Source organism: Labrus bergylta, chromosome 20 (genome assembly GCF_963930695.1).
Source record: "Labrus bergylta chromosome 20, fLabBer1.1, whole genome shotgun sequence".
Lineage (NCBI taxonomy): Eukaryota > Metazoa > Chordata > Actinopteri > Labriformes > Labridae > Labrus > Labrus bergylta.
In genome coordinates this window covers 8,702,018-8,726,159 of record NC_089214.1, presented here as the reverse complement: position 1 = coordinate 8,726,159, position 24,142 = coordinate 8,702,018, and the positions used below count along the sequence as shown (strand labels likewise).

General features: G+C 40.2%; 2 protein-coding genes across 6 annotated transcripts in view; one reads left to right on the top strand and one right to left on the bottom strand.

Annotated features, from left to right (window-relative positions):
* Window positions 1–17,436, top strand: part of rps6ka3b (ribosomal protein S6 kinase, polypeptide 3b) — a 50,426-nt gene extending 32,990 nt beyond the window's left edge. For 3 of the 5 annotated variants that reach the window (XM_020645918.3, XM_065948607.1, XM_065948609.1), the window contains 20 exons: window positions 3,398–3,514; window positions 4,070–4,151; window positions 5,176–5,256; window positions 5,441–5,520; window positions 5,615–5,721; window positions 6,252–6,289; window positions 6,419–6,561; window positions 7,220–7,290; window positions 7,871–7,959; window positions 8,294–8,358; window positions 8,473–8,575; window positions 8,684–8,793; window positions 9,646–9,771; window positions 10,096–10,185; window positions 11,931–12,089; window positions 13,228–13,389; window positions 13,751–13,827; window positions 13,967–14,084; window positions 15,222–15,368; window positions 15,746–17,436. In XM_020645918.3, coding sequence (XP_020501574.1) covers window positions 3,398–3,514; window positions 4,070–4,151; window positions 5,176–5,256; window positions 5,441–5,520; window positions 5,615–5,721; window positions 6,252–6,289; window positions 6,419–6,561; window positions 7,220–7,290; window positions 7,871–7,959; window positions 8,294–8,358; window positions 8,473–8,575; window positions 8,684–8,793; window positions 9,646–9,771; window positions 10,096–10,185; window positions 11,931–12,089; window positions 13,228–13,389; window positions 13,751–13,827; window positions 13,967–14,084; window positions 15,222–15,368; window positions 15,746–15,868 — 2,088 coding nt within the window. In that variant the 3' untranslated portion in view covers window positions 15,869–17,436. Of the gene's footprint in view, window positions 1–1,298; window positions 1,923–3,397; window positions 3,515–4,069; window positions 4,152–5,175; window positions 5,257–5,440; window positions 5,521–5,614; window positions 5,722–6,251; window positions 6,290–6,418; window positions 6,562–7,219; window positions 7,291–7,870; window positions 7,960–8,293; window positions 8,359–8,472; window positions 8,576–8,683; window positions 8,794–9,645; window positions 9,772–10,095; window positions 10,186–11,930; window positions 12,090–13,227; window positions 13,390–13,750; window positions 13,828–13,966; window positions 14,085–15,221; window positions 15,369–15,745 lie in introns of those variants that run through there. The other 2 variants (XM_020645923.3, XM_065948608.1) reach the window with 2 other exon arrangements.
* Window positions 17,437–20,625: 3,189 nt separating this feature from the next.
* Window positions 20,626–23,821, bottom strand: LOC109993139 (zinc finger protein 568). Its single transcript, XM_020645952.3, has 2 exons — window positions 23,554–23,821; window positions 20,626–22,589 (listed from the first exon to the last, which is right to left on the bottom strand). The coding sequence occupies exons 1-2, from the start codon at window positions 23,584–23,586 to the stop codon at window positions 21,414–21,416; spliced, it is 1,209 nt and encodes a 402-aa protein (XP_020501608.1). The 5' UTR covers window positions 23,587–23,821; the 3' UTR covers window positions 20,626–21,413.
* Between the last annotated feature and the right edge of the window lie 321 nt (window positions 23,822–24,142).

The following is a 24,142-nucleotide window of genomic DNA, read 5'->3' as shown; positions in this document are numbered from 1 at the left end:
GTGTGAGACCATCACCATAATGGTTGATTTGTAAGCCTTGTTGAAAACGTGCGCTGCATTCATGTGCTCCTTCCATTTTTCGAGTTGGGAAGTCTTTCTTCCGACTTCATTGTGTCCATTTGAGCAAAAAGTTGATGTGCAATGCGTGAATGAAGTAAGAATCTTAAATATCTAAATGTTAACAAAACTTACTTTGCCTGCCTTGTGGTGACGAATATGAGAACGAGTAGGCAAGTCGGCTCCTAATTCTTTACCGAGTTTCTGAGTTGTTGTTTCGACTTGAGCAGGCGTACATGTGCCTTTTCCAACTCGAAAACACATGATTACAGCCGTCAGCCGGTGTTTCACCTGTCTTCTCTTTCACTGATTCGTGTGACTGCCTTGTCGGCTGCAGTTTATATATAGTTGTGTAGTCACACCACAGGTGTTTGTTCATCAGCCCTGAAGAAGACCTCTATGGTCCAAACATGTTGGATTTTTAAATGATTAAGCTGCTAAGTATTTCTTTCCTCATTTTTACATCTTTCATGCTTGGAGTGCCTGGTTTCCCCCTTTCTGTGTGTATAAGATTGAACTTTATTGATCCCCAAGGAAATTCTGGTCAGCCAACATTATAGTACACAAAGAGTGACACAAAAGAGCTTCAAATATAAGAGAAATACAGAAAACATGAGACATAAAGTAAGGGGATAAGTGTTACCTTTAAAGAAACTGTTCCTAAATAAGGATAAATAGAGATATAATATGTTAGGTAACAGAGTAAGGTTACATTGGCATTATTGACAGCAGTATTGGCAGTTCAGACACAGACCCAGATTATTGAACGATGTCACGGCATTGTCAGCACAGTGCTTTACTTTGCACAGTTAGTATGCATGTTAGTGCTCAGACACACACACACACATGTCCTATGATGTCATTAAACCTCGATCTCTCCAGATGTCATGTGTTTGCCATTTCCCCATGATCACAAAACACCTGAGTTGTGGCACCAATTTTCCACTTCCAAAGTTTTCTACTTTTTTTTGCAACTATCATTCAAAACAAAACAAAACAAAAAAAATGTTTTCTTAGCTTTTGTAAAATTCCTCACAGTAATAACAGATGCTTTGCAAAGTGGGAAACATCCCAGTCTCCGATTGTGTTAACGACTGATTGTTTATTTTCTGCAGCTCCTTGTTTGGCACAAGAAAACTTGTTTTGAGCCAAAGATGATGGAATACGTCTTAGCAGTGCTTAAATACTGCAGTCGATCATGCTGTGCTGCTTTATGCCACATTTCAGAGGGTAGTACTGTAGATTTGAATAGATAAACTCTGTCTGACCGCTGAAATGTTCAATGAATTATTAACACATGATGCATCATGTACATTAAACACAAACATTGAAATATTAAGTAGGTTTAATTTAAATTTTGCATGCAAAGGCATACACTGAATATGCATGATGTTGTTAGTAAATAAAAGACTGCTAATTTAAATCTATATTTCTAGAAGATGTTTTGAAAGTTTTAATGTTAAAGAGTGGAAGCCCCTCCCTCTCTTATCCCATGAGCCAGAGAGACATGCAAACCAGAGCAGAGAGAGAGGTGAGAACGGTTCAAATATAGATCGAAAAAAAAGAGAGAAAGTAGGAGGGATCCAGGGAAGGAAGGGAGGGATGAGTCCTGAGAAAGAGAGAATAGGGATGAGAGAGGTAGACACAGAGTGTGTGTGAGGGAGAGAGAGAGAGAGAGAGAGGGAGAGAGAGGGAGACAGGAAAGAGTGTCAGGGACGAGCAGAAGCCGGCTGCATCCTGTAGCCTAGCAGTCGTTTCTCAGGAGCATGTTAGCACCACAGAGCCTCATACGCAGTCGGGACTTCAGGACCCACAATGCACTGGGATATTCGGCAGCCAATAGGTCACCCACCTGGGAGATACAGGTACAGAGGAAGGAGGGAGTAAAGTAGAAGAGGGAGACATGATGTGGTGAAAATGGAGGAAGGTGGATTGCAGAGAGGAGCATTGCAGAGAGCATTATGGGAAATGTGTTCACCTGTTTACCTGTTTGTTTTTGTTTTTTTCTGCATCATAACCTGAGCACTCAAAGCAGAGCAAGCTTTAGGGAGAATTTGAAGGATGGGTGATTCACTGAGTACGTCCGTGTACACACACACACACACACACACACACACACACACACACACACACACACACACACACACACACACACACACACAGTATGGTATCATTAGTCACTCAGCTACAGCGGGAAGCAGGTATTGGGGGGGGGGTGGATCCATGACAACTGTGCATCCCTGAATGTGTGTGTGTCCAGTTTAGAGTGTGTGTGTGTTGTGATTTGTGGATCTTGCTAAACCTGCCGTGTGATTCACTGAGATGTGAAGAAGACCAGACTGAAGGAAAACATGCACAGCGCTCTGCAGTTCACCTTCAGGATTTACTCTTGCCTGCTGCTTTATGTACTGCATTTCCCAGAATGCCTTTCAGGAAACAAAACACCGAGAACATGCCTGAACTTGCTCCATTTTGCCGTTCTTTATTTATTTATTTTTTTACTTTTGGCTTGAAAAAACAACGTGACACCCTGGTTAGTTGGTTACCCCGACCACACCCTGCCACATGGCTTCACACACCAGCAATGCATTCTTGCCTTTTGAGGCACAATTCACCCTGACTGTGTCTGTAAACTTCCTTGAATTATGGTGACATTTCCAAACAGAGCATAGATGAAATGAAAAAAAAACAATTGGTGATGTTTACTAAAGTGTTTTTGCTTTCATGTCGTGGTTGATCAAGTTTACTCTTTCATTTGACAAAACTCTGTGAACACACCTGAGGAAAGCCTTTTCTTGACATTTGTTCAGTTTTTCCTGTCTGAGGCAGAGATGTGTTTGCTTATGAAGACAAATCTTAAAACTACAGCATACAATGATTTGCTAGTGTAGTGGTTACCAACCAGGAGGTCTAGGAATATAACTGTTATTTTAGCTATCAATACATTATTTTTTTAAGCTAATCTAATGTGTGTGTGGGGGGGGGGGGGGGGGGGGGGGGGGGGGATGTCATTCAGTATCTCCCAAATTGTTTTTTCCTGTTAACATATTAAGGTTACTATTAAAGCAGGGTAGAAAAGGGGAAAATATTCACACAAAGGGCCGTAATCTGAGTTGATTTAGCAAAATTCAAAAGGCTGAAATAGCTGAAATACTTTTCGAGTGCTTTATGTGTTTGCATCCAGCTAAAAATCGATGCTACGTCCTTCCACCAAGTTTCATGAAAAATGGACCCACCGTTTTTTCTTAATCCTGCTGCCTAGCAAACAGATTGTGTTATAATTATAACTTCTTTCATGTCGGAGATAATTAAGTTAGGGTGTTTTGTTTTTGTGTTTCAGGATGACGTGCCAATCAAGGAGATCAACATCACGAACCACGTGAAGGAGGGATCAGAGAAAGCTGACCCACGACAGTTCGAGCTCCGCAAAGTCCTGGGACAGGGCTCCTTCGGCAAGGTACGCGCGTGTGTGTGTGTGTGTGTGTGTGTGTTTTTTTTTAAATACTATTCAGTTCTTTGAGTAGGCTTGAGTGTGTGCACAAGTGTGGGTTTCATTTCCACTCAAATCCCTGAAATGTTTCCCTCGTGGCTGTGTTTGAGAGCCCGTTGCTATGGATACGGCCGACTGAGGGCTCTTCACACATTCGCTCAGTATCATCTTCTTTATGAATGAACAATTACTGACACGCTTGAGCTTTGTATAAGTGTGTGTGTGTGTGTGTGTGTGTGTGTGTGTGTGTGTGTGTGTGTTGATCTACATAATTATGACCTAGAAAAATATGCAAACCCAAACAAACAAACTCTAAGACACAAACACATGAAAACAAAATTAAAGAGTACAAAATATATTTACCAAATCAAGATGAAAAATACACACTTCCACACTAATACCCTGCAGTGTCAGTACCCATTAGCAATACAACAATTCATTACACTCTTCACACATACTACATACAAAGTTGACTTAATTTTTCACCATCGTTTTTTTTTTTGTTGTATTGTGTGTTTGCAGGTGTTTCTGGTGAGGAAGATCACAGGTCCAGATGCGGGTCAGCTTTACGCCATGAAGGTCCTGAAGAAAGCAACATTGAAAGGTAGCTGAAAGCAGCTGAAAGGAAAAGAAACACAAAGTTCCTCATATTGAAGAATCAAATGTATATATTTCTATTGTAGACAAATCCAAACGAAAAGGCGAAAAACACAAAAGATTTAATCTACAAACTAGTTTTTTTTAGCTTGAAATATCTTCTTCCTCTGAGCCATAACTCTCAATAGTTGTTTAGAAAAACAAAACGGTGAGCCAGACTGCTGCACTGACTTATGGACTGTACTCCTGCTCTCACCTGTATTGATTGATGTCCAGAAACTCTTAGAGCCTATGTCCATTAAGGATGTTTTTGTGTACTGGCAGCACCCACAACCTAAGTTTCAGACATCAATATCTCCCAGCTCAAGTTTGTACCAAAATACAGTTTTGATTTATATTTTAAGAAACAAGCTTGGGATTGTTGCTTTATTCCATTTACGATGAATTACTCGATGCATCTGTCACAGACTAATTGATGGTTTTCTTTTTATGTTATGATCTCAGCTTCCCTTAAAGTTTAACTCAAGGATTTGTCAGACAAATATATTTTTAATGATGAAGTTAAATGTATTTATCTGGTAGGAAATTGTTTCACAAGATGATTCAGAGTGTGTTTGCTCAGTTGTCATCACCCAAAATGGAATTTCACACCTTAACATGAGAGTGAACAGAGCTACAAAGAGCTAAAGAGGTGTACCAAGAGAGGAAGAAACAAATTCTTGAAGTAAAGGTCAATTTTATTCAAACTCCATCGGCTGGAGAAAAAAATACAACAAACTCTTTTGTTTTTCGTCTTTTTTCTCTCCTCTCTCACTGAACAGTTCTTTCATTCTGGCCATTTCCCTTTTTTTCAAATTGCTTGCTCGTGATTTATTTCCTCTCTCTCCCTGATATGCTGTTACTCATCAGCTGCCATCTGAGAGTCTCTCCGGCCAAAACAGAGACCAAATAAGGGAGTCTGTTTTATTTTGGCTGTTCACTAAGAGCTCTATCTGGTGATTTATGTGTTTCTCCACTCTGTGTGTTTTCAGTGCGTGACAGAGTCAGGACAAAGATGGAGAGAGACATCCTGGTGGAGGTCAACCATCCCTTCATAGTCAAACTGCACTATGGTGAGTCAACCAATAACAGACCTCATGTGATGAGTCACCAACACAGGAGCCAATCATTGCGCATTATTCCTCTTTTAGCAGGCAACAGATCTCCCAGCGGAAAGTATTCAACAAGCAGTGAGTGTCTTAGACTTTATTAAACATTTCAAACTTTCTCTCCCTGTCTCCCTCCTCCTTCCTTCAGCCTTTCAGACGGAGGGAAAGCTCTACCTAATCCTGGACTTCCTCAGAGGAGGAGATCTGTTCACTCGTCTCTCCAAAGAGGTAACACATCTCCCCCCCTCTCCTAAGCCATCTGCACCCCAAAATCCACAATTCTCGATATTCTTTAAAAGAATAAACCTTTTGTGTGTTGTAGGTGATGTTCACAGAGGAAGACGTGAAGTTTTACCTGGCAGAACTTGCTCTCGCCCTTGATCACCTTCACAGCCTGGGCATCATTTACAGAGACCTCAAGCCAGAGAAGTATGAACACACACACACTCAAATGTCACAAGCCTACACAATCAACAGGATGCAACTTGTTGCCATAACATACGTCAACAAAAATATCTTCCTAAATGCATTAACACGTCTGTACAGAAAAATATTTACGACATCAAGTACTTGTAGAAATTGGTCAGGTTAATATTTTGGGAAGAAACAATTTTGAAGGTCTTTGGAACGTCTTGTGTGAGATCAATTTTAAGCAATAAAACATACTGAGAAGAAATGCTCTCACTGATATCCATTTGTTTCAATTTAACATTACATCTTGAGACTTGTTGGTCTCAGTATGGCTACAGTAAAAAAAAATCATCAGATGGTTTTGGACATGATTTAAAAGCATGACTTCCAATATGTCCTGGTTTGCTTGGCAGTCCCCCGTTAGTGAGTTTGTATCAGAACAAGGTCCTTTGTTAGATAGGTACACAATTGTCCACACACACACACCGACACACACACAGTTATGGTGCATTATGAATATTTGCCTGAAGACATTTAATCCTTTTCAGCATCCTGCTCGATGAGGAAGGACACATCAAGCTGACTGGTGCGTAATATTACACCTGCCTTTTCTACTATGTGTTTGTGTGCATGTATTACTGTCTGTGTGTTCCCATCTCAAGCTGCGGCTCATAACTCCTTTATTGCTGATTTCTGTGTGTGTGTTTATGTTCAGACTTTGGCCTCAGTAAGGAGTCAATAGACCACGAGAATAAGGCATACTCCTTCTGTGGGACGGTGGAGTACATGGCTCCTGAGGTGGTGAACAGAAGAGGACACACGCACAGCGCCGACTGGTGGTCATACGGGGTACTCATGGTGAGAAAACGCTGCTAGTTAACAAGCTTCAAGGGAGGGAATGTTTCCAAGCTGTTCCTGCTGTTTGTGTTCAGAGCAGACGGTTTAAACACAGTTTGCTTTAGAGCTGCACAATATTGGAAAAACTGACATCGCAATTTATTTTCTTTCTGTGATTATAATGCGTTATGAAGACATATATATCAGCCTGATAAGCCCCCCAGTGAAGATCTATTTAAGTGGTGCGCTCGTATTTAATAAAGGCAGAAAGGCAAAAAACAGAAAACAAAGAACTGGGGATTTTTTGTTTTGCATTAAGAACTAAAAAAGTTGCATCATGACTGTGTCTCAGGTCATCTGCTTGACATGGCACGTCCCATGATGTGACTTTTGCATGTACACACATTGCAGTTGTGATAGTTATTAATTGATTTATCAAGTGATTTATCATGCAGTCCTACTTAAAACTAAATCTAAAATAATCTGAAGAAATACTATAAATCATCTTAATGGGGCTGTGCTGTGGATCAATGCTATAGGAGCTGTGGTCGTATATATATGTAATGTAAAGATGTGAACATGTTTCACAGTAAATGTAACAATGATAGGCTTTCGCATAAGAACATTTCAAGAAATATTCTATCTGTTGCACTTATGATGACTGTTTTCTTTCTCTCAGTTCGAGATGCTGACGGGAACGCTGCCGTTTCAAGGCAAAGACCGGAAAGAGACGATGACCATGATCCTCAAGTGAGACTCTTCATACTGTCTTTACACTCATGTCCAATCACCTCCTAAGAACTGTTATTACAGCTAAATGTTCTGCCAAGAGGAGACAGAGAGACTCTCCTCCCATCCTCCATCCTCAGTCAGCTCGGGGGAAGGTGAAGGTTTTCTATGAGAGGAGATAAAGTGCAGCACTAAAGGATGGTCAGAGCAGAGGACAGATAAGAGAAATGGACTCAAGTGCTTTTTTGATGGCAGTTTCTAACAGTGAGGAAGGAGAGGGTGAGAAAGGATAAGGTCGGAGGAAATGAGGGAAGGAATCATGTTGGAATGAATTTTTAAAAAAAAAACTGTTTACAAGAAATATTAACCCGTCCTGTTTCCTGTGTGGTCTCTCTTTCACTCTCAGTGTCTGTCTGTCAAATAATGCTGAGTCAGCTCAGCAGACTGCTGATTGTGCTTCCTGTGTGTGTGGAGCATGCTGTCGTCTAATCTTTCAGATTCTCTCAGTTTGGATAGGATGCAGATATTTTGTGGGTTTAATAAAAGCTCGATTTTGATATTAAATTAACTCTTATGTGTGTTTTTCTTTTTTTTTTTGCAGGGCGAAGTTGGGAATGCCTCAGTTTTTAAGTTCAGAAGCTCAGAGTCTCCTCAGGAACCTTTTCAAACGCAACCCTGCTAACAGATTAGGTACAACTTATTTTTAACAAATTTTGTGAAGAATCAGTTACAACAGTACAAAAAAAACAGTAGAGGTTAAAGGAGTAGCAGTTCAGTGATATGTACAGATTCCATTTAGTCTAAAATGATGCAAAGAGAAAAACAAGTACCGGTATTATGCATGAATAGTCTTCTTACTGTATCCTACTTTCTGAGCTGGAACAAGTTAGTTTTGTAGTGTCTTTAAAAAAGATAAGAACTTAGCCAACATGACATCACTCATGTGTTTGTGGACTGCTGTTTTAAAGCATAAATTTTTACGTTTTGACCAGCAAACCCACTAATTCCTCCTTTTTGTTTGCAGGAGCCGGACCAGACGGTGTGGAGGAGATCAAGAGGCATCACTTCTTCAGCACCATCGACTGGAATGTCAGTGTCTCCATTTTTTTTTATCACTTTTAAACTAAATATTAACATTCATTTAGTTCTTCTATCCTTGACTTTGTGTCTTGGTCTTCTAACATGTCCTCCTCCTCTGTGCAGAAACTGTTCCGCAGAGAGATCCCCCCTCCCTTCAAACCGGCTGCAGGACGACCTGACGACACTCTCTATTTTGATCCAGAGTTCACAGCTAAAACACCCAGAGGTACAGACTGTCACCACCTCCTCCCCCTCTTCCTCCTGGTACATTCTGAATAAAATCTACATTTTTCCTGAGCGCTCTGGATCTAAATGTGTTCTGTTCGTGTGTCAGACTCTCCGGGGGTTCCTCCCAGTGCCAACGCCCATCAGCTGTTCAGAGGATTCAGCTTTGTGGCGATAACAGAAGAGGACATACAACCACTACCCAATGCTATTGTACAGGTACAAACACACACACACACACACACACACACACACTTGCATGCACAGTTCAAAATAAACATTTTGTCACTTGATAATTTTCTTCGTTTATTTCAAAATTTCATACAGACAGTGAAAGGTGTACATCGTGCAAATGCATATTTCTTAATATATTTTGATTTTAGCCTTAGCATTTGTACATATTACTTGATTGGACTCATCCTTTCCTTTGACATTTTGTAAAAAAAAAATGAATTTAAGGAGGATGAATATAGTGTAGTCCTATTCAGACTCCTGTTTCAAGGAGCGATGTTTACACGGCTGTGGAGTCCGGCTTTCACTATGAATTTCACGGAGATGTAATTGGGTGACATAGTGATCCAAACTTTGTACCGCCATCAGAGGTAGTAACAGAGGCATTACAGGAGCAAGAAGGCATCATGCTGAGCCAGTGGGGGAGAGCAGCGCTGTGTGTGTGCGCGTGCATGTCTGAGCGGTGTGTTTATGTGGAGCTCCTGCTGTTTCTCTACATGTCATGATTCTGCAATGCCGAAATGCAATGTGAATTCAAAGATTGGAACGCCAATATTAAACCGTGGCAGAAATGCTATAAATTAAAAAGACATAATGATGGCAGAGCGTCGTCACGAATCTTATCTTAAATATAAGCATATGAAAACATGAGGACATCTCCTGGTGAGCACGTTTTCGACATTTCTACGGGGTATAAAGTGAGCACAGAATAGTTAAAAAAATAAATGTTCACTTTCAAGCTTAAAAAAAAGCAATGTGATGCATCCAGAACTGTCTTAATCTGTCAATCTATAGTTTGTATAGTAATGTTTGTGTTGACATGTGTGTCTTTGCATGTAGCAGCTGCACAGAAGCACATCCCAGTTCTCAGACGCCTACGAGATCAAAGAGGACATCGGCGTCGGGTCGTACTCGATCTGTAAACGTGGCGTACACAAAGGAACCGGCATGGAGTACGCTGTCAAGGTAGCTCAACATACAACTTCAGCTTTCTTTCCCTGTAAACACTAAGTGGGGAAATTATTCATACAATTCTGCATTGAGGTTCATTTGTGTAGCAAGGAGCCATCTCCCCCCAATGGCTGCAGAATCACTTTTCTAAATACGTGCAAACAGCACTGGTGAGCAGAGACACGGTTTGATCTGTGGTGCAAATTTGCCGAGCATTTAACCCTTTGTGTTTTGTGAATTAGAGAGGTTTTCCTTTTTGTCTCATTCGCGCAGGTGTAGCCGGCGATAAAGCCACACAATCCCTTTGTGAATCAGTCCCTGATTCTGTCTCTGTTACAGATCATCAATAAGTCCAAGAGAGACCCGACGGAGGAGGTGGAGATCCTGCTGAGATACGGACAACATCCCAACATCATCACCCTCAAAGATGTGAGTTATGTGATCTCATTTGGAGGAGTTTGTCCTTTAACGTTATCTATTAGAGGAGAAAAAACTCGATAGTTTAAATGATTTCAGAGATCATTAAGGCCGTTATGTTATGTCCATGGAGCTGGTGGGTAAATAAATAATTTCCCTGTGTTTTGTTAACGGTTTAAGTTTGGTGTCAGATTTTGCGTGACTCACTTTAATGAGAGTTATAAATATCACCGAGCTGCCGGGTGAAATGCTCTCTCCTGTATCACTTCCAGGAATGATCGAATCTGCACTCATGTTCGCTTCCCTTTGTTTAAAAAAAAGCTGTTTGAGATGATTCAGCTTGTTGTCAAAGATTATAAATAAAGTGCCTTATGTTATTTACGTGCTGTTGTAGAGCTGATTAGTTCTTAGTACTTCTCTTTTCTTTTTCATCTTTAATCTCCAGGAATTCAATAAACAGAGTTAACGTCAATCTCCACATTTTGAGGATTATTTTGATGTTTTGTCATACTTTGTCCTGCTGTACCACAGGCACCATTTCAATTTTGCAGAGATGCAACAACTAACACCCTTGCATCTATCCAGTGCGCTGTAGTTCCTGATGCACATGCTGCTATTACCCCGTCCAAATCAGTGTGTTATTTTCTGCTGAAAAGTCCCAATTTATGACAGCGTCTCTTTAAATCTGATGCTTATGATTATACTTTTTATAGTTATAGTTCTCTTAATGTTTAAGCACGTGTGTTGGTGCCTCAAATCAACAAGTTGGTCCTCCATTTCTGACATCTATTTAACTTCGTGCATCGTGTTTACTGTCATCACCACGGCTGTTTTTGTTGTGCCTCCTGCTTCAGACAGCTTGCTTCCTGATTGGCTATTTTTGACAATCCACAGAGTGTTGCTCGACTGTCCTCTGTGTTCTCCCAACACAGCAAGATTAGTGATTTCTGATTTCCGTAAATATTGAAGATGTATAATGTTGCGATTTCAAATTGGGGCTGCAGCGATAGTCCTCCAAACAGCTTGGAGAATCACTCCTAACACTCCTCACACCACAGCAACGTCTGGTAAGATAATCTTTGGAACCATCAGATAATCGGGCCTTGGCTGACTTTTGTCGGGAGGGGGAAATTGCGACAGAAATCGGCCGATGATCTTGTAGGGTGTTGCCCGCTTTAGTCAGTGCCACAAAATGTGTTCAAGCTTGACGTCCTTATCTGTTCCGAGCTGCTGATTACACATCACCCTGCCACTTCATGATGTGGGTTTAACCGTCCTCCTTAACATTTCTGAAAACAAAACAGAAGACTCATTCACACGTCAGCAAACTAGTTTTCCGGAGCCTCATGTCTTTAGACCTTGCTCGAAACGCTGGCAGCAGTGGGAGGTTTGTGTCTTTGTATGAACACAAAGTCCTGGATACTTATGATGGAAACTCAGCTAATGGTATTTGTCAAAGAAGCAGAAAAGGAGCCGGTAATGGGAACTTGAATTAGATTTTTTTAGCCTTTTCAAACTGACCGTTTGTATTATCTCTCAGGTAGTTTCACTGTAACTGTGTGACTCATTTGTGCCTGTTGGGCTCATAATCCTCACACTGCATGTTTAATCAACCCTCATGGAACAAATGTCCAGAATGAACAGGCCTGAAGCTGTTGTTTGTTGAGAAATTCAGATTGAGTGAGCACACTGGTGGAATAAATAAGTCCGCAGAACAATTGACTAAACTGTTGTTATTGTGATGTTTTGTGACGTAGGTGTACGATGACGGCCGGTCTGTGTTTCTGGTGACGGAGCTGATGAAAGGAGGAGAGCTGCTGGATAAAATCCTGCGGCAGAAGTTTTTCTCTGAGAGAGAAGCCAGCGCTGTTCTCTACACCATCACCAAGACGCTGGAGTACCTGCACGTCCAGGGGGTACGTTACTGCTACTGCTACTGTGAAAGTGAATCCACACAGAACAATCCTCCTGCTCTCCCTCTTAGTTTTAATGATCTTTATTCTAAGACTATTTGAACACCAAGAGCCAAGTGTTTCTTTTATAGAGGTCCATGCTGAAATAAACCACGTAAATATTCAGGGTGGAACAAAATATCAACACAGCAATATTTAGTTGAGCTTTCTTGTGTGATACAATTATCTCATTACAAATTTATATCAATGTTTTACATTTAAGAAACATCGCTATACATGGACTTCTCTGGCAAATTCACTGACTGTGTCACCACTTCATGATTCCTCATGGTGGCAATTGTGAAATAAATGAGGGTAGATATAGATACTTTATTGATTCTGAGGGAAATTCAAGCGTGAATACAAGTTGGACAGCAGGATAAAAAAAGAAGAAGACAGTAAGATGGTATCGGTCAGGGGTGAAAAGAAGTGAAAGGATGACACGTGATGTGAGGTCAAACTGTCACTAAATCAGAATCAGAATCAGGGTTTATTGCCAAGTACATTTACACATACAAGGAATTTGGCTTGGTGTATTGGTGCTTAACAATTAACTAGGAACAAGGAAATTGCTGTGAATAAATATATTAATCCTGCACTTTGTATTCTTCCGTTAATCAAACATCATAATGTATCTTTATATGATGGACTTGTAATAAATCACAGAATTGTCTACAGTTATATTATTGTTATCTCGGGCACCATATCGTACCCTGTATGGTGTGTGCACAGCGATTCGCACACCGAGTAAACATGCAGGAAATTAAAGCAACGGGACGCTTGAAGCAGGTTTGATGAATAATTCTTGTACAGGTCACAAAGAAGCACTCTGTTTTTTTTTTCCATACTTCAGTGTGAATTTCAATTGATGGGGGTTTTATCCAGCTCTAAAGTTAAGATATGCGTGTCTGGAAATTAAAGAAGACGTCTTCACCTTGTTAAGATATTAATCGATTAATAATATCTTAATTTTTATACCAGCTGGATTTGTCAAATTTGATTAGATTAAAAGAAAGGCAGGGAAAGACGTGAATTAGGACGCCGTTGAGTAGATCAGGTGGTGTTTGTTAAATAAGGGATGTCTTTTCTGTTGTGTTTGCAGGTGGTGCACAGAGACCTGAAGCCGAGCAACATCCTCTATGTGGACGAGAGCGGGAACGCCGAGTCCATCAGGATCTGCGACTTTGGTTTCGCCAAACAGCTGAGAGCAGAGAACGGTCTGCTCATGACGCCGTGTTACACCGCCAACTTCGTCGCCCCTGAGGTACAGCGTCTCCATCTCTTCATCTGTTATCTCACTTCGGTTTCTTTGTGTGCTGTTGTTTCGTGCACGGAGATGCAGTCAGGTGTTTTTATTTCTTAACTTGACTCCTTCAGAATGCTTTTGAATTCTTTCCGTTACATATTTATGAGTGTTTTAATAAAACACCTTTAAATACCTCTTGTATAAACAAGAGGAGAACTGTGGAGTGTGAATGTGTGCCTCAGATGTTCAATGTGCATCATTCAGGAAGTGTTGAAGCTTTGTGTTTCTGCAGTATAAAACCCAGAAAGGACAGAAAAACAGAGCAGATGTTAAAAGAGGTTCAGTGAAACACATGAAAGCGGTGTTTTTCTTCTGGCAGGTGTTGAAGAAGCAGGGTTATGATGCCGCCTGTGACATCTGGAGTCTGGGAGTCCTGCTCTACACCATGCTAACAGGGTGGGTGGAAAAGACACATCTCATAAGAGCTTTGTTTTTTTGTGACTGTGTGACTGAGATACACGCAGCATAGAAACCTTTTTAGATTGTAAGACAAAAAACTCAGGAATCCAAACATGACCTTTTTACTCTGTCTCAGGTTCACTCCCTTCGCTAACGGTCCAGAGGACACTCCAGAGGAGATTCTGGCTCGAATCGGCAGCGGGAAGTTTTCGCTCACCGGAGGATACTGGAACTCTGTGTCTGCTGAGGCCAAGGTGAGGACACACACACACACACACACACACACACACACACACACACACACACACACACACACGTCAAACACAAAAAAAAGAGCGCAAAAATTAATTGATCTTTTTAACTTAACTTTATCTCGTTGTTAGCAAATGACAGAGATGTTTATTTCTGTATATAAAGGGCTAAAATATAGCTCGACTTAGTTTCTGTACTTGATTAGAAATTCAAGAAGATTTACTGAAGTCACTGATGTCTTCAAATGAATTCATGTTGACCGTGTTTAAGAGAAGAGACACAATGAACGCCTCCCTCTTATTCATGACATCGTGACAAGTCAAGTTTTTCTGAAAGTTCACGAGTTGTGATGTGTTTGATGATAACGTTTTCAGAAATAGCAGAGTCCACTTGTAGTTTGCTTAAAGTAACGACGGGACCAAAAGGAGCTATGGGGGAGGGTTCACTTGGATTGTCTCCTTCGTCTCACGGTTAAACATGAAGGAATAATGTAATGTCAGCATTTCCATATAGAAAGCCAGAAAGAGAACAAGGGATTTTTTTGGTCAAGCCTTTCCTGCCCACAAATTCCCAACACAATTTAAAAAAACCTGTTCCATTTGAAAGCTGCACAAGTATTTAATGAACTCTATACTTCTACAGCAAAGGTTCAGATATTGTAGCTTTTTCTCCGCACCCACTGAAGTTGTCTGACAGCTTTCGATATTTTTTTGAGGATTTTTCCTCATGAGAAGAGGAACCTTTAGAGAAAATATTGTTCACACAGGGCAGTGACGCAACAAATATGTTATAATCTGATAGAAAAGCATTTTCAAATAGCATATTGTGGAGTAAACTAACTAAAAAGTGTATTGAACATATTGAAGCGTGAATGCAGCAGCGTCACACACTACAGTCAGAAAATGACAGCTGCCCTGTGAGTAGTTTTACTTTTCATACTTTGACTAAATGTAGTCGACTCTTTACTCAGGTAAGGTGTTAAATTCCTCATCTTTATTTGCAGTTAAACATTTTCATGCTTTAATTGTACTTTTACATCGCTAAATGTCTTCCACCGCTGTTTTATGATGAAGTGCTCTCTGGAATTCCATTGACTTAGCTGTAAATATGATCTTACATGTGACATCTAATCCCCTTAGGATCTGGTGTCCAAGATGCTGCATGTGGACCCTCACCGGCGGCTGACGGCGGGTCAGGTCCTGAGACACCCCTGGGTGACGCACAGAGACCAGCTGCCCAAATACACCCTCAACCGACACGACGAGCCGAACCTCGTCAAGGTCAAGGTCTGAACTCCATACTGAACTTTATCTGCGCTTCATGTCCCATGTTGTTCTCACTGTCACACTTTGTATCTGTTTACTGTTTACTCTGAGCCAGTTTACCAGGATTAGATTCTCCTGCAGGTTCCACGTTTGTTCATAATGAAAGCGTGCAAAAGTGGCAAAACTTCCAAAGAAGGATTTCATAAAAAAAAAAAAAAACAACAACTGCAGATACACATCAGATCTAGAAACCATAAAGTCTTCTCTCTTTCAACTGGAATTATTTCTTCTCAGACTTGTAAAAAATGAGAAATGCAACTGGTTTTATGTAAAGATAAGAAAATGGTCTCTCTGATATTGTTCAGTATTTTGACTGCGTGTGTGTGTCTTCCCTGCAGGGGGCGATGGCGGCCACCTACTCGGCCCTCAACAGAAACGTCCCTCCAGTCCTGGAGCCGGTCGGCTGCTCCACACTCGCCCAGCGCAGGGGGATGAAAAAGATCACCTCCACCGCTCTGTGACTTTTGAACCCTGCCTCCCTTACCTCCTCGTCTTAACTCTTGACCTCGACCTGACCACCTCCTGACCCCACTCCTCCTCCTCTCCTCTCCCGTCCGGTGGGACAGACTACTGATGAACCCAGGAACCGCTTACGCCAAATAGGAACACAGAGACCACCTCCGCCCCTGCTCCCTGTCTGGTCCTGCACCTTAACGGACTCCTCTGATTGGATCTCGTGGTTGAAGACCTGTCGTTTAGGTCTCATCTTTGCTTTGGACAATCAGCGCGTCAGGAAAAAGAAAGTACTGTATTTATTCACTCCAAACGGGGCCAGTGTGAACATAGGAACACGGTTATCTAATGTATGCATTTAAAGAGCTAGGATCATCGTTATTCTGCTGTCGTCATGGTTCTGCGTAGCTGTAGATCCTGTATTTAAACCTCAAGTAGCCTCTGAGATGACGGTGTCTACTGAGAAGGACAGAAGGCGAGAATCAACGGGGGCTCAAAGATTTACCTGCAGAGATAAAAACAAGACTGCGGAAAGATTACAAAGCATTTACTCACCTTACAGCTCAGACTCGATGTTTTTCATGGTGAAGAAAAGTCTCAGGAGCCTGAGTTTTTCTATATCTAACACCTCCTGTATTCAGCATTTTACCTTGAATCTGCAAAAGAACGAAAAAGCAATTTGTCCATCTCAGCCTGAAGATGACTTCATTCTCAAAGTCCAACAGTTTGCTGATAAATCAAGCAGTGTGTTTCAGAAACTCAACTGAATTTAGGGAATGAAACGAAGCTTCCTCCCCTCAGGTTGTAGATAAACGTACAAGACAGGAGTCAGCTATTTGTAATTATCTTTTTGTCGACGTCCTGTGAAAAAAAAAAACCCATAATAACTGTTTCTCTCAACTGGAAACACGTCAGATCCCACTGAAATCAGCTGAAACACCAAACCAGTATATAACAGAGTTATTAGAGAGGATAGTTTTTATCAAATGAACAAAGAGAAAGGGACTATTTTCAGGTGCAGATTAATCCTCATTAGGTGCTCAATTTGAATGAATTATCTTATATATATAAAGCCTGATATTCATGATCTCTTTAAGTTTATGTTTCTTATCAGGGAAAAGATACTTTAGGTTTTTTCTTTCCTTTGTTTTTAAATTGGTCACATTTCAATACAAGAAGTCAACCTATGAGACGATAGAAGACAAATGGAGGGAGACAAAAAACGACCACATAGGTTAGAAAAAATAGGATAATGGTTCGGTCTTTTTAAAGGGATTTGTTGACACCAAGAAGAATATAGAATATCACTCGATTTAACACGACTTTTAGCTGCGTTACTTCCTCGTCATTATACACAAATGTTTCATGTAAATGTCAAAATGCAGGTTTTCAAGTTAGCACTTTTCTTCAGGTCAGAAAACTGGAATAAGTACTGTAGCTAGAGATTAGACACCGCGAAAGTCAACTTTGCAATGTGTGGCGCCCTCTGGTGGTGATAAGAGAGCTAACCTTTCAACATTTAAAGCACAAAACAATGCGAAGAAAGGGCTGTCAGAGGCAGCCATATTCAGTTTTTTTTTGGAATAATAATTAAACAAAGAAGATGACTTTTATATGCTGGTCTTTTACTTGTAAGAAAGTATGCATACTTATTTTTATTTTTATTATTTTTATTTAAAGATCTGACTGAGAAAGAAACGAGTGAATCATCTTCTGGACACATTTTAGTCTGTAAATATTGTTTTACTTCTAATCTGTTCATTTTACCTTCAGTTCCCCAAAGAGCATTTAACATGTGAGCTGAAAATAATTATTGCATAAAACAGGAATTAATAGAATTAAAGTAAGCCAACAGTTTCACATGAGTGTAGAAACACTCTGGAGGAAGTCCTGCATACAATCAACAAACCGAAAGATTTCTAAGAAGCTAAGACAATTAAAAATGATACGAGAGTGTAAAAGAAGCCTAAAATGTACTAAGATAAATACAAACAAATACGAACACTGAACAGCACGTAGAAGATTTAGATATTCTACTGTTAATTGTGTCATTTCATGTGCAATTACCCATACCAAAGTCAAATCAATCATCTAAATAAAGTACCAAAAGTTCATGTGCTCATCATGCAAAACAGCCCCACAGATATATTCTGATAATCTCCTGATGAATGTAGAGGAGGTGAAGTAACAGAAAATACATTTTCAAAAAGTACTTTAAATACATCTTCAGAAGCTTAGAATATGTTTGCATTTTCATTTCCTTCCTTGTGCAGCTTTAAGACTTGTCACTTAACTTCCATGAAAAATCTACTGAGGGGCTCGTTTTCCTGAAGGCATTTATCTCTCCCGTTGAGGAGTCACACATCCTTCGTTGTCTCTTAGGAATCTGTATTTTTACAAATATGACCTAACAGACTGCTTGGGGACAAACTGTTGGACTTTTCTAAGAAAGAAAAAAGGAGTTGAAAAAAGATCTTCCTTCACACACAAACAGTCTCGTTTTTAAAAAACATCAGCCTCTGACCTTCCTCTGTACGAGCCGAATGATGGTCTCTGCGTGAGCAGCAGACTGGAGCTGACCTGTAAATATATAAACGGAAATGTACGAGCAAAAAAAAAAACAAACTCAGGTTTCTATGAATCAAGACAATGCATTTTTCTATGTGGAGCTGTGGAGAGGGATGAATAAGCACACAGGCGTGAGTGATGGGAGGAGAGCATTTATCAGAAGAGTTTTATTCCAAATGTAGTCGTCCACGCTCTTTCAGTCACTCGTTTTGTCTTCCGGAAACGTCTTCTTCTCACTCAACCATCTGTAATGTGTTCATGTTGGTCACAAAACGTCTTCTGTCAGCAAAACCCTTTAAAAGAAACTCAAATGTGTAGCAGAAAAAAACAATGTTTAAACATTCCAGCTGCATTCAGGCTCTTAAACGTGTAAAGTGTTGACGCCATGTTGGAGGATCATCAGAGGAGACATTAAAGCTCACCCAAACACAGATTGGACTATGAACAGAGACTTATTGTAAATGACTGGGGATAACTTACTGTCTTTAGTCTTGATTTTAAAGTAAAAGTACAGAAGTATTTCCCCCCTAAATGTCCTTTTTTTATGATTATTATCTAACCTTCACTGAACCTGGTTTGAAGTGTCGGTGAGGTCCAATGTGCAGCATCCAAGTTACACAGATGGAAAAACATAACATCTCATCGTTTACAACAAAAAACAAATTCACAAACACAAGTTATCAAAATCGCGGTGGTCTCAATAATAGAAACATTTGTCCACTTAATGTGCATTTTAATTTTGATCATGCAATTATTTACAATACAATGATTTTGCTTAAAGGATATTAAAAATCTTGGAAGGGGAAATGTTTCCGATAAAACACTCTGAAAACGTTAGAATCAGCTGGGTTACGTTTGTTGTTATTTAAAGGAAACTCTTGTTTTGAAAAGTAGCTCCAGCTGACAGGAAAAAGTACGGTCATTAACTTCTTATGAAACTGTATTTATTCAACACGTATCGCTCCTTTTTATCATCTCATAGTGCTGTACGAAACTACACATATAGCCATTAGTACACAAATCAAACTAACTTTCCAACTCTACTAAGCCTTCATTTAGAATTCAGAACTAACTTGTATGTGAGTATCTTTAGCCTGTGTTCGTTTACTGTATGACCTACAAACAGAAGAAAGCAGATTTACACTCTGCAGTTTATTAGAAAATAACGCACCTGTAAAATGATCTGTAAAGTTTAATTTAATTATTTGAGTGGTTTTGGATGAGCTGGCAGATGTGACCTCCAACATGGCTCCTAATGGATATTTGAATCTGATTAGCTCTGTCTGTATTCAGCTGTCCTCCTGTACCTGTGTGCCTCCTCTCAGCTTTTGGGGGTTTCAACTTTATCGACGAGCGGACTGAAGACAATCAGCGAGCACTGAAACAGAACTTCATCCCGTCAACTCTCTGTGTGTGAACGATTCAAAACAGCTTCCTCACCTGAACGTGCATCAACACAAAGGGATAACTGCTCTGAGACTTAAGTTAGAGATTTTCTTTGTTTTATATGAATATGAAATATATAAATGTTGATTTCTTTTTTTTTTTGCCTCAATTTTGGATGTACAGCTCTGGGATAAAGGAATGTAAAAGATTTTTTCTGTAATTATGAACAGGGGAATAGCTTTCTTCTTCTCTCTCTCTCTCTCCTCTTCCTCTTCTCTCTGATCCTGTCAGACGTATTCAGCCCTGCTGCTACACCAGCTCTCTGTTTTTGTACCTGCAGTGAGAGTTGGTCTTTCTATTAAAAGTAATAAAAAGGATAATCAGCGAATAAATGCGTCATGACTCTCATTTAACACTTTTTAGAGCCCAATACTCGAAATAATAATAATACCCAATAAATTCTAGTGCCACATTTCTCCAGAACTACAGAAATAAGAAAAACAGAACCGAGCATCTAATGAGTCAAAAATTAAAAGTCTCTGAGGGTTAAAAGCAAAGAGAAAATGTTCAACGTCAATAAAATCTCATGTAAATACTTTTAGCTTGTCACACATCTTTAATTAGTCTAAAATAAGATTTATTCTTGAAAATGTAGGACATTAACCTTGTACGTTTTTGTACAACCTTGATTTTAATCACGTAAATTCATGACTTTATACTTGTAAATTTGCAACTTTATTCTCTTATGACTTCTCGTAAATGTATAAATTCAATCTACTCAATGTACGTCTTTAATCTCGTATTCACAAAATGACCCGTTTTTGATACTGAAGTATTTTAAAAAAGTCACAATGCTAAAAATAAATGAGTGGTGAATCCCTTTAATTTCAAAATAGTAAAAAAAAAAAAACAAGTTTATGTTGCAGAGACAAACTCTCACAGAAAAGAATAAAAAGACATTTTGAACCAACAACTGACAAAACTGATTCACTTGTTAATATTTCCTAAAACAGATTGTTGCCCTTCGTTTACTGTTCATACACCAAACCTGGTTCATCTTTTAGTGACTTTAAACACCCTTTTATACATTTTTAACATTTTGTCCATATAGGTCTTCGTCGTACTTCCTCTCCAAAGTAAAACTTTTTGACAGGATTCATAAACAGGTGAAAATGTTGTCATTATTTTCATAGTGTTTGTTTCTACCATTGGTGTTTAAATCCACGTTGGGTTAAAGCGTCAGTAAAAAAAAGTGTCATCGTGCTTCCTTTTACAACATATTAACGATGATCAATGAACAAAACTAAAGACAAAGGACATAAGGCCACACACACACACACACACCTTTCATGGTTCCCAATCTGCAGGTTGAGACCTCTTATAGTAATATATATAATAAGGTAGAACACTCCACCAACATGGCACCATTTATGAATTACTTGAGGCAAGTTTTAAGGACATGTATAGTTCAAAATGTGTATTTAAAAAAAAAAAAAACAAGTCCAAAGTTCAAAGTTGTGAATGGATACATGTCAGACATCCGTCCGACAAAGAGGAGGTCGCTGAGTTGCTTGAGTCTAAAATCTCTGACAAAAAGTGTCAGAAGTCAGAGTCGTCTGTGGCGGAGTTATCCACAACCGGCGGGACTGGAAGCGTCTGCATCTGGTTTTCAACGGGCCCTGGTGGTTTCCTCTTCTTCGGCTTGTCGTGGTTTTTGACGTGAACGCTCAGTCCCCTCTCCGTGATTTCATAGATCTGACACTTGGCGCAGTGGTATGGCGTTTTGCCGACGTGCCTGAACTGGTCGGCCAGGTACGACACGAGCGACTTGAAGTTTCTGAAACAGACGTTGCAGCGTGGGATGACGCCCGGATGCTTCTTCTCCATGTGCCTCTTCAGACCCCACCTGGACCCTTTAAAGCCCTTCTCCTCTGTCTCCGATTTGTTTTCCGTCTCTGCCGAGCAGACGGCGCAAATGAAGACGGCGTCATGGTTGGCGTGTCGTTTTGTGTGAGCGTCCAGTTCGATCTGAGTGCGGACGGGTTGCTGGCACCCCGTGCAGAAGAAAGTCTTCTTCCCCTCCATGTGGTGCATTTGTTTTAAATGAATAGCCAAACCCGACGCTCTCTTAAAGCTCTTGCCAGGCGGTGGACACAGCGAGCACACAAGTGCTTTCCCGTCATTCCTTTTCATCACATCACTAATGTCCTCTCCAAGCTCCAGCACACACTTATTACTCACAAACTCCTCTTTGGTTTTATTGTCTTCTTCTATCATCCTCCTCTTCCTCGGCTCCTGTCTTGGCCTCTGTGGTCTGTTGGATTTGGGTTTTGCAGGTGAACGTGCTCTTGCTGCAGGTAGGACTACAGGAGCCACAGGTACAGGCACAGGAGCTCTGGCGCTCTCTCTGACCATAGGATGTTTAATTATCGGCTTTTTAGAAGGAAGTGATCTGTCTACCGACATCGTGAACTGGTAGCTTTGTCCTTCCTCTTCAGGATTTGAATACTCAATCACATAAACATCTTCCTCCTCCTCCCCAACCTCCTCATCCGCTGGCATCGAGTACTCCATCTCGTAGTACGTTGTCGCACCCTCTCGAACCTTTGTCCCGACATGAGACTGCTCCTCTGCAATGTGTGTGTCGTCAATTCTCACCACGGTTATCCCGTCCATGCCAGGTGCACTGTCCCAGTTTGTGTTTCCTGACACGACAGAGGAAGACGTTGCTTTCCCCGCGGGTCCCCCTCCAAACGCCAGGCGTTCAGAAGACATCTGACATGAGAAAACAACAGCTTCATGTTTCAGACACGAGATTCACTCCATTCGACGGGACATTTTACAAGAGTTCAAAACGTTAAACACCACCGTTGTTTAAGCTCTTCGTCTCAAAGTTAACAGGGTTTTTAGAGAGTTCCGCATCTTTTAAGACGCCTTTCAAATACTGAGAATCGCCAGTGTTTGCCGACCTGTGAATTTGAATAGATCACAGCTGCTGTCTCTCTTTTACTCGCGACAGGTTTCAGTTAAAAACACGACTGAAGACCGACTGTAGTTAAAATAACGACAGAGGTGGTATTGTTTTAAAACATGTGGTATAAAAAAGTATCAAAAACTTGACTCCTGAGAGTGACTCTTTTTGTCTTATTAACCTTGTAGCCTCTTTGTATATAAACTAAAAAGATATGCAAGAACAATAAATCATATTTACTGTAAAATCAATCCTTAATTGATAGGAACAAGTTATTGTCAGGGGGCCTTTAAGAACTTACATTTCATGGCTCAATCTTTGTGGAGCTGATTTGCTGTCACCAAAACAAAGTTTCATCTTTGAATATCAGAAAGAAATCATGTGAACTACAAACTTGTAGGTGTTCTTTGCTTATAATGTTTGGGGTTATTTGTGCAGGTTTGAGACTGTAAATTTGTGTTTTCTCCATTTCCATTTAATTTGTGGTTATTTTCTTTATTTTCAGTTCACTTTTAATAGTGAAATCGTGTTTTTTTTTTAGAGGGAGGAGGTTACTTAAAGGCTCTTAAAGACAACAAGTCAAAAGGTACTCTATTGTTTAAAAACATGTGGTAAGTAACAAACATGTTAAAAACGTTGTTATAGCAGGAATTAACTTGTATAAATAAAGACAGAAACACTTATTTTACAATCCAAATGTTCTGTATTTAAGGCATATCTCTTGTAAACATGTTTCAAGAAAGGTTTTATGCAGAAATGAGACCTCACCGTGATCCTGAAGTCAGACATCCCGGCCTCCATCCTGCAGGATCCTGCAGCTGAGCGACCAATGAGCTAATGCACCAGGGAGGCTAAAACTTACAGTCGGAAATGTGTATTTTTTAACTTTGCACACCAGTTGGCTATTTACCGGAAGTAAAAACTAGTTGAAACGCACATGCAAATTGTCTTAAAGACGAAACAGTAAACTTAAACTCGCTGCATTAGAAGAACTAGCTTTCGTTCAGAAAACTAAAATGTCTTCCTCTCCTTTACAATGCAAACATTAGCAGCGGGTGGGAGGATACAGCGCGCCACCTGGCGGCGTGGAGGGGCATTACTGCCTTTTTCCACTGTAGAGTAATGGATGCATGTAATTCATTGTTATTGTTTAATTTAAATACAGTAGAGTATTCAGGGTGCAACACAACGTTTTAGTTTTATAAAGTAGTTAATTGGCAGAATTTTAAACTTCCATTTGACACAATTAAAAAAATCTATCGATATCAATACCTGCTTCAATGTATGGGTTCATCACATAGACCAGGGATGGGCAACTTTGGTCACAGCAAGGGCCACATTCATTTAACTCTCATTG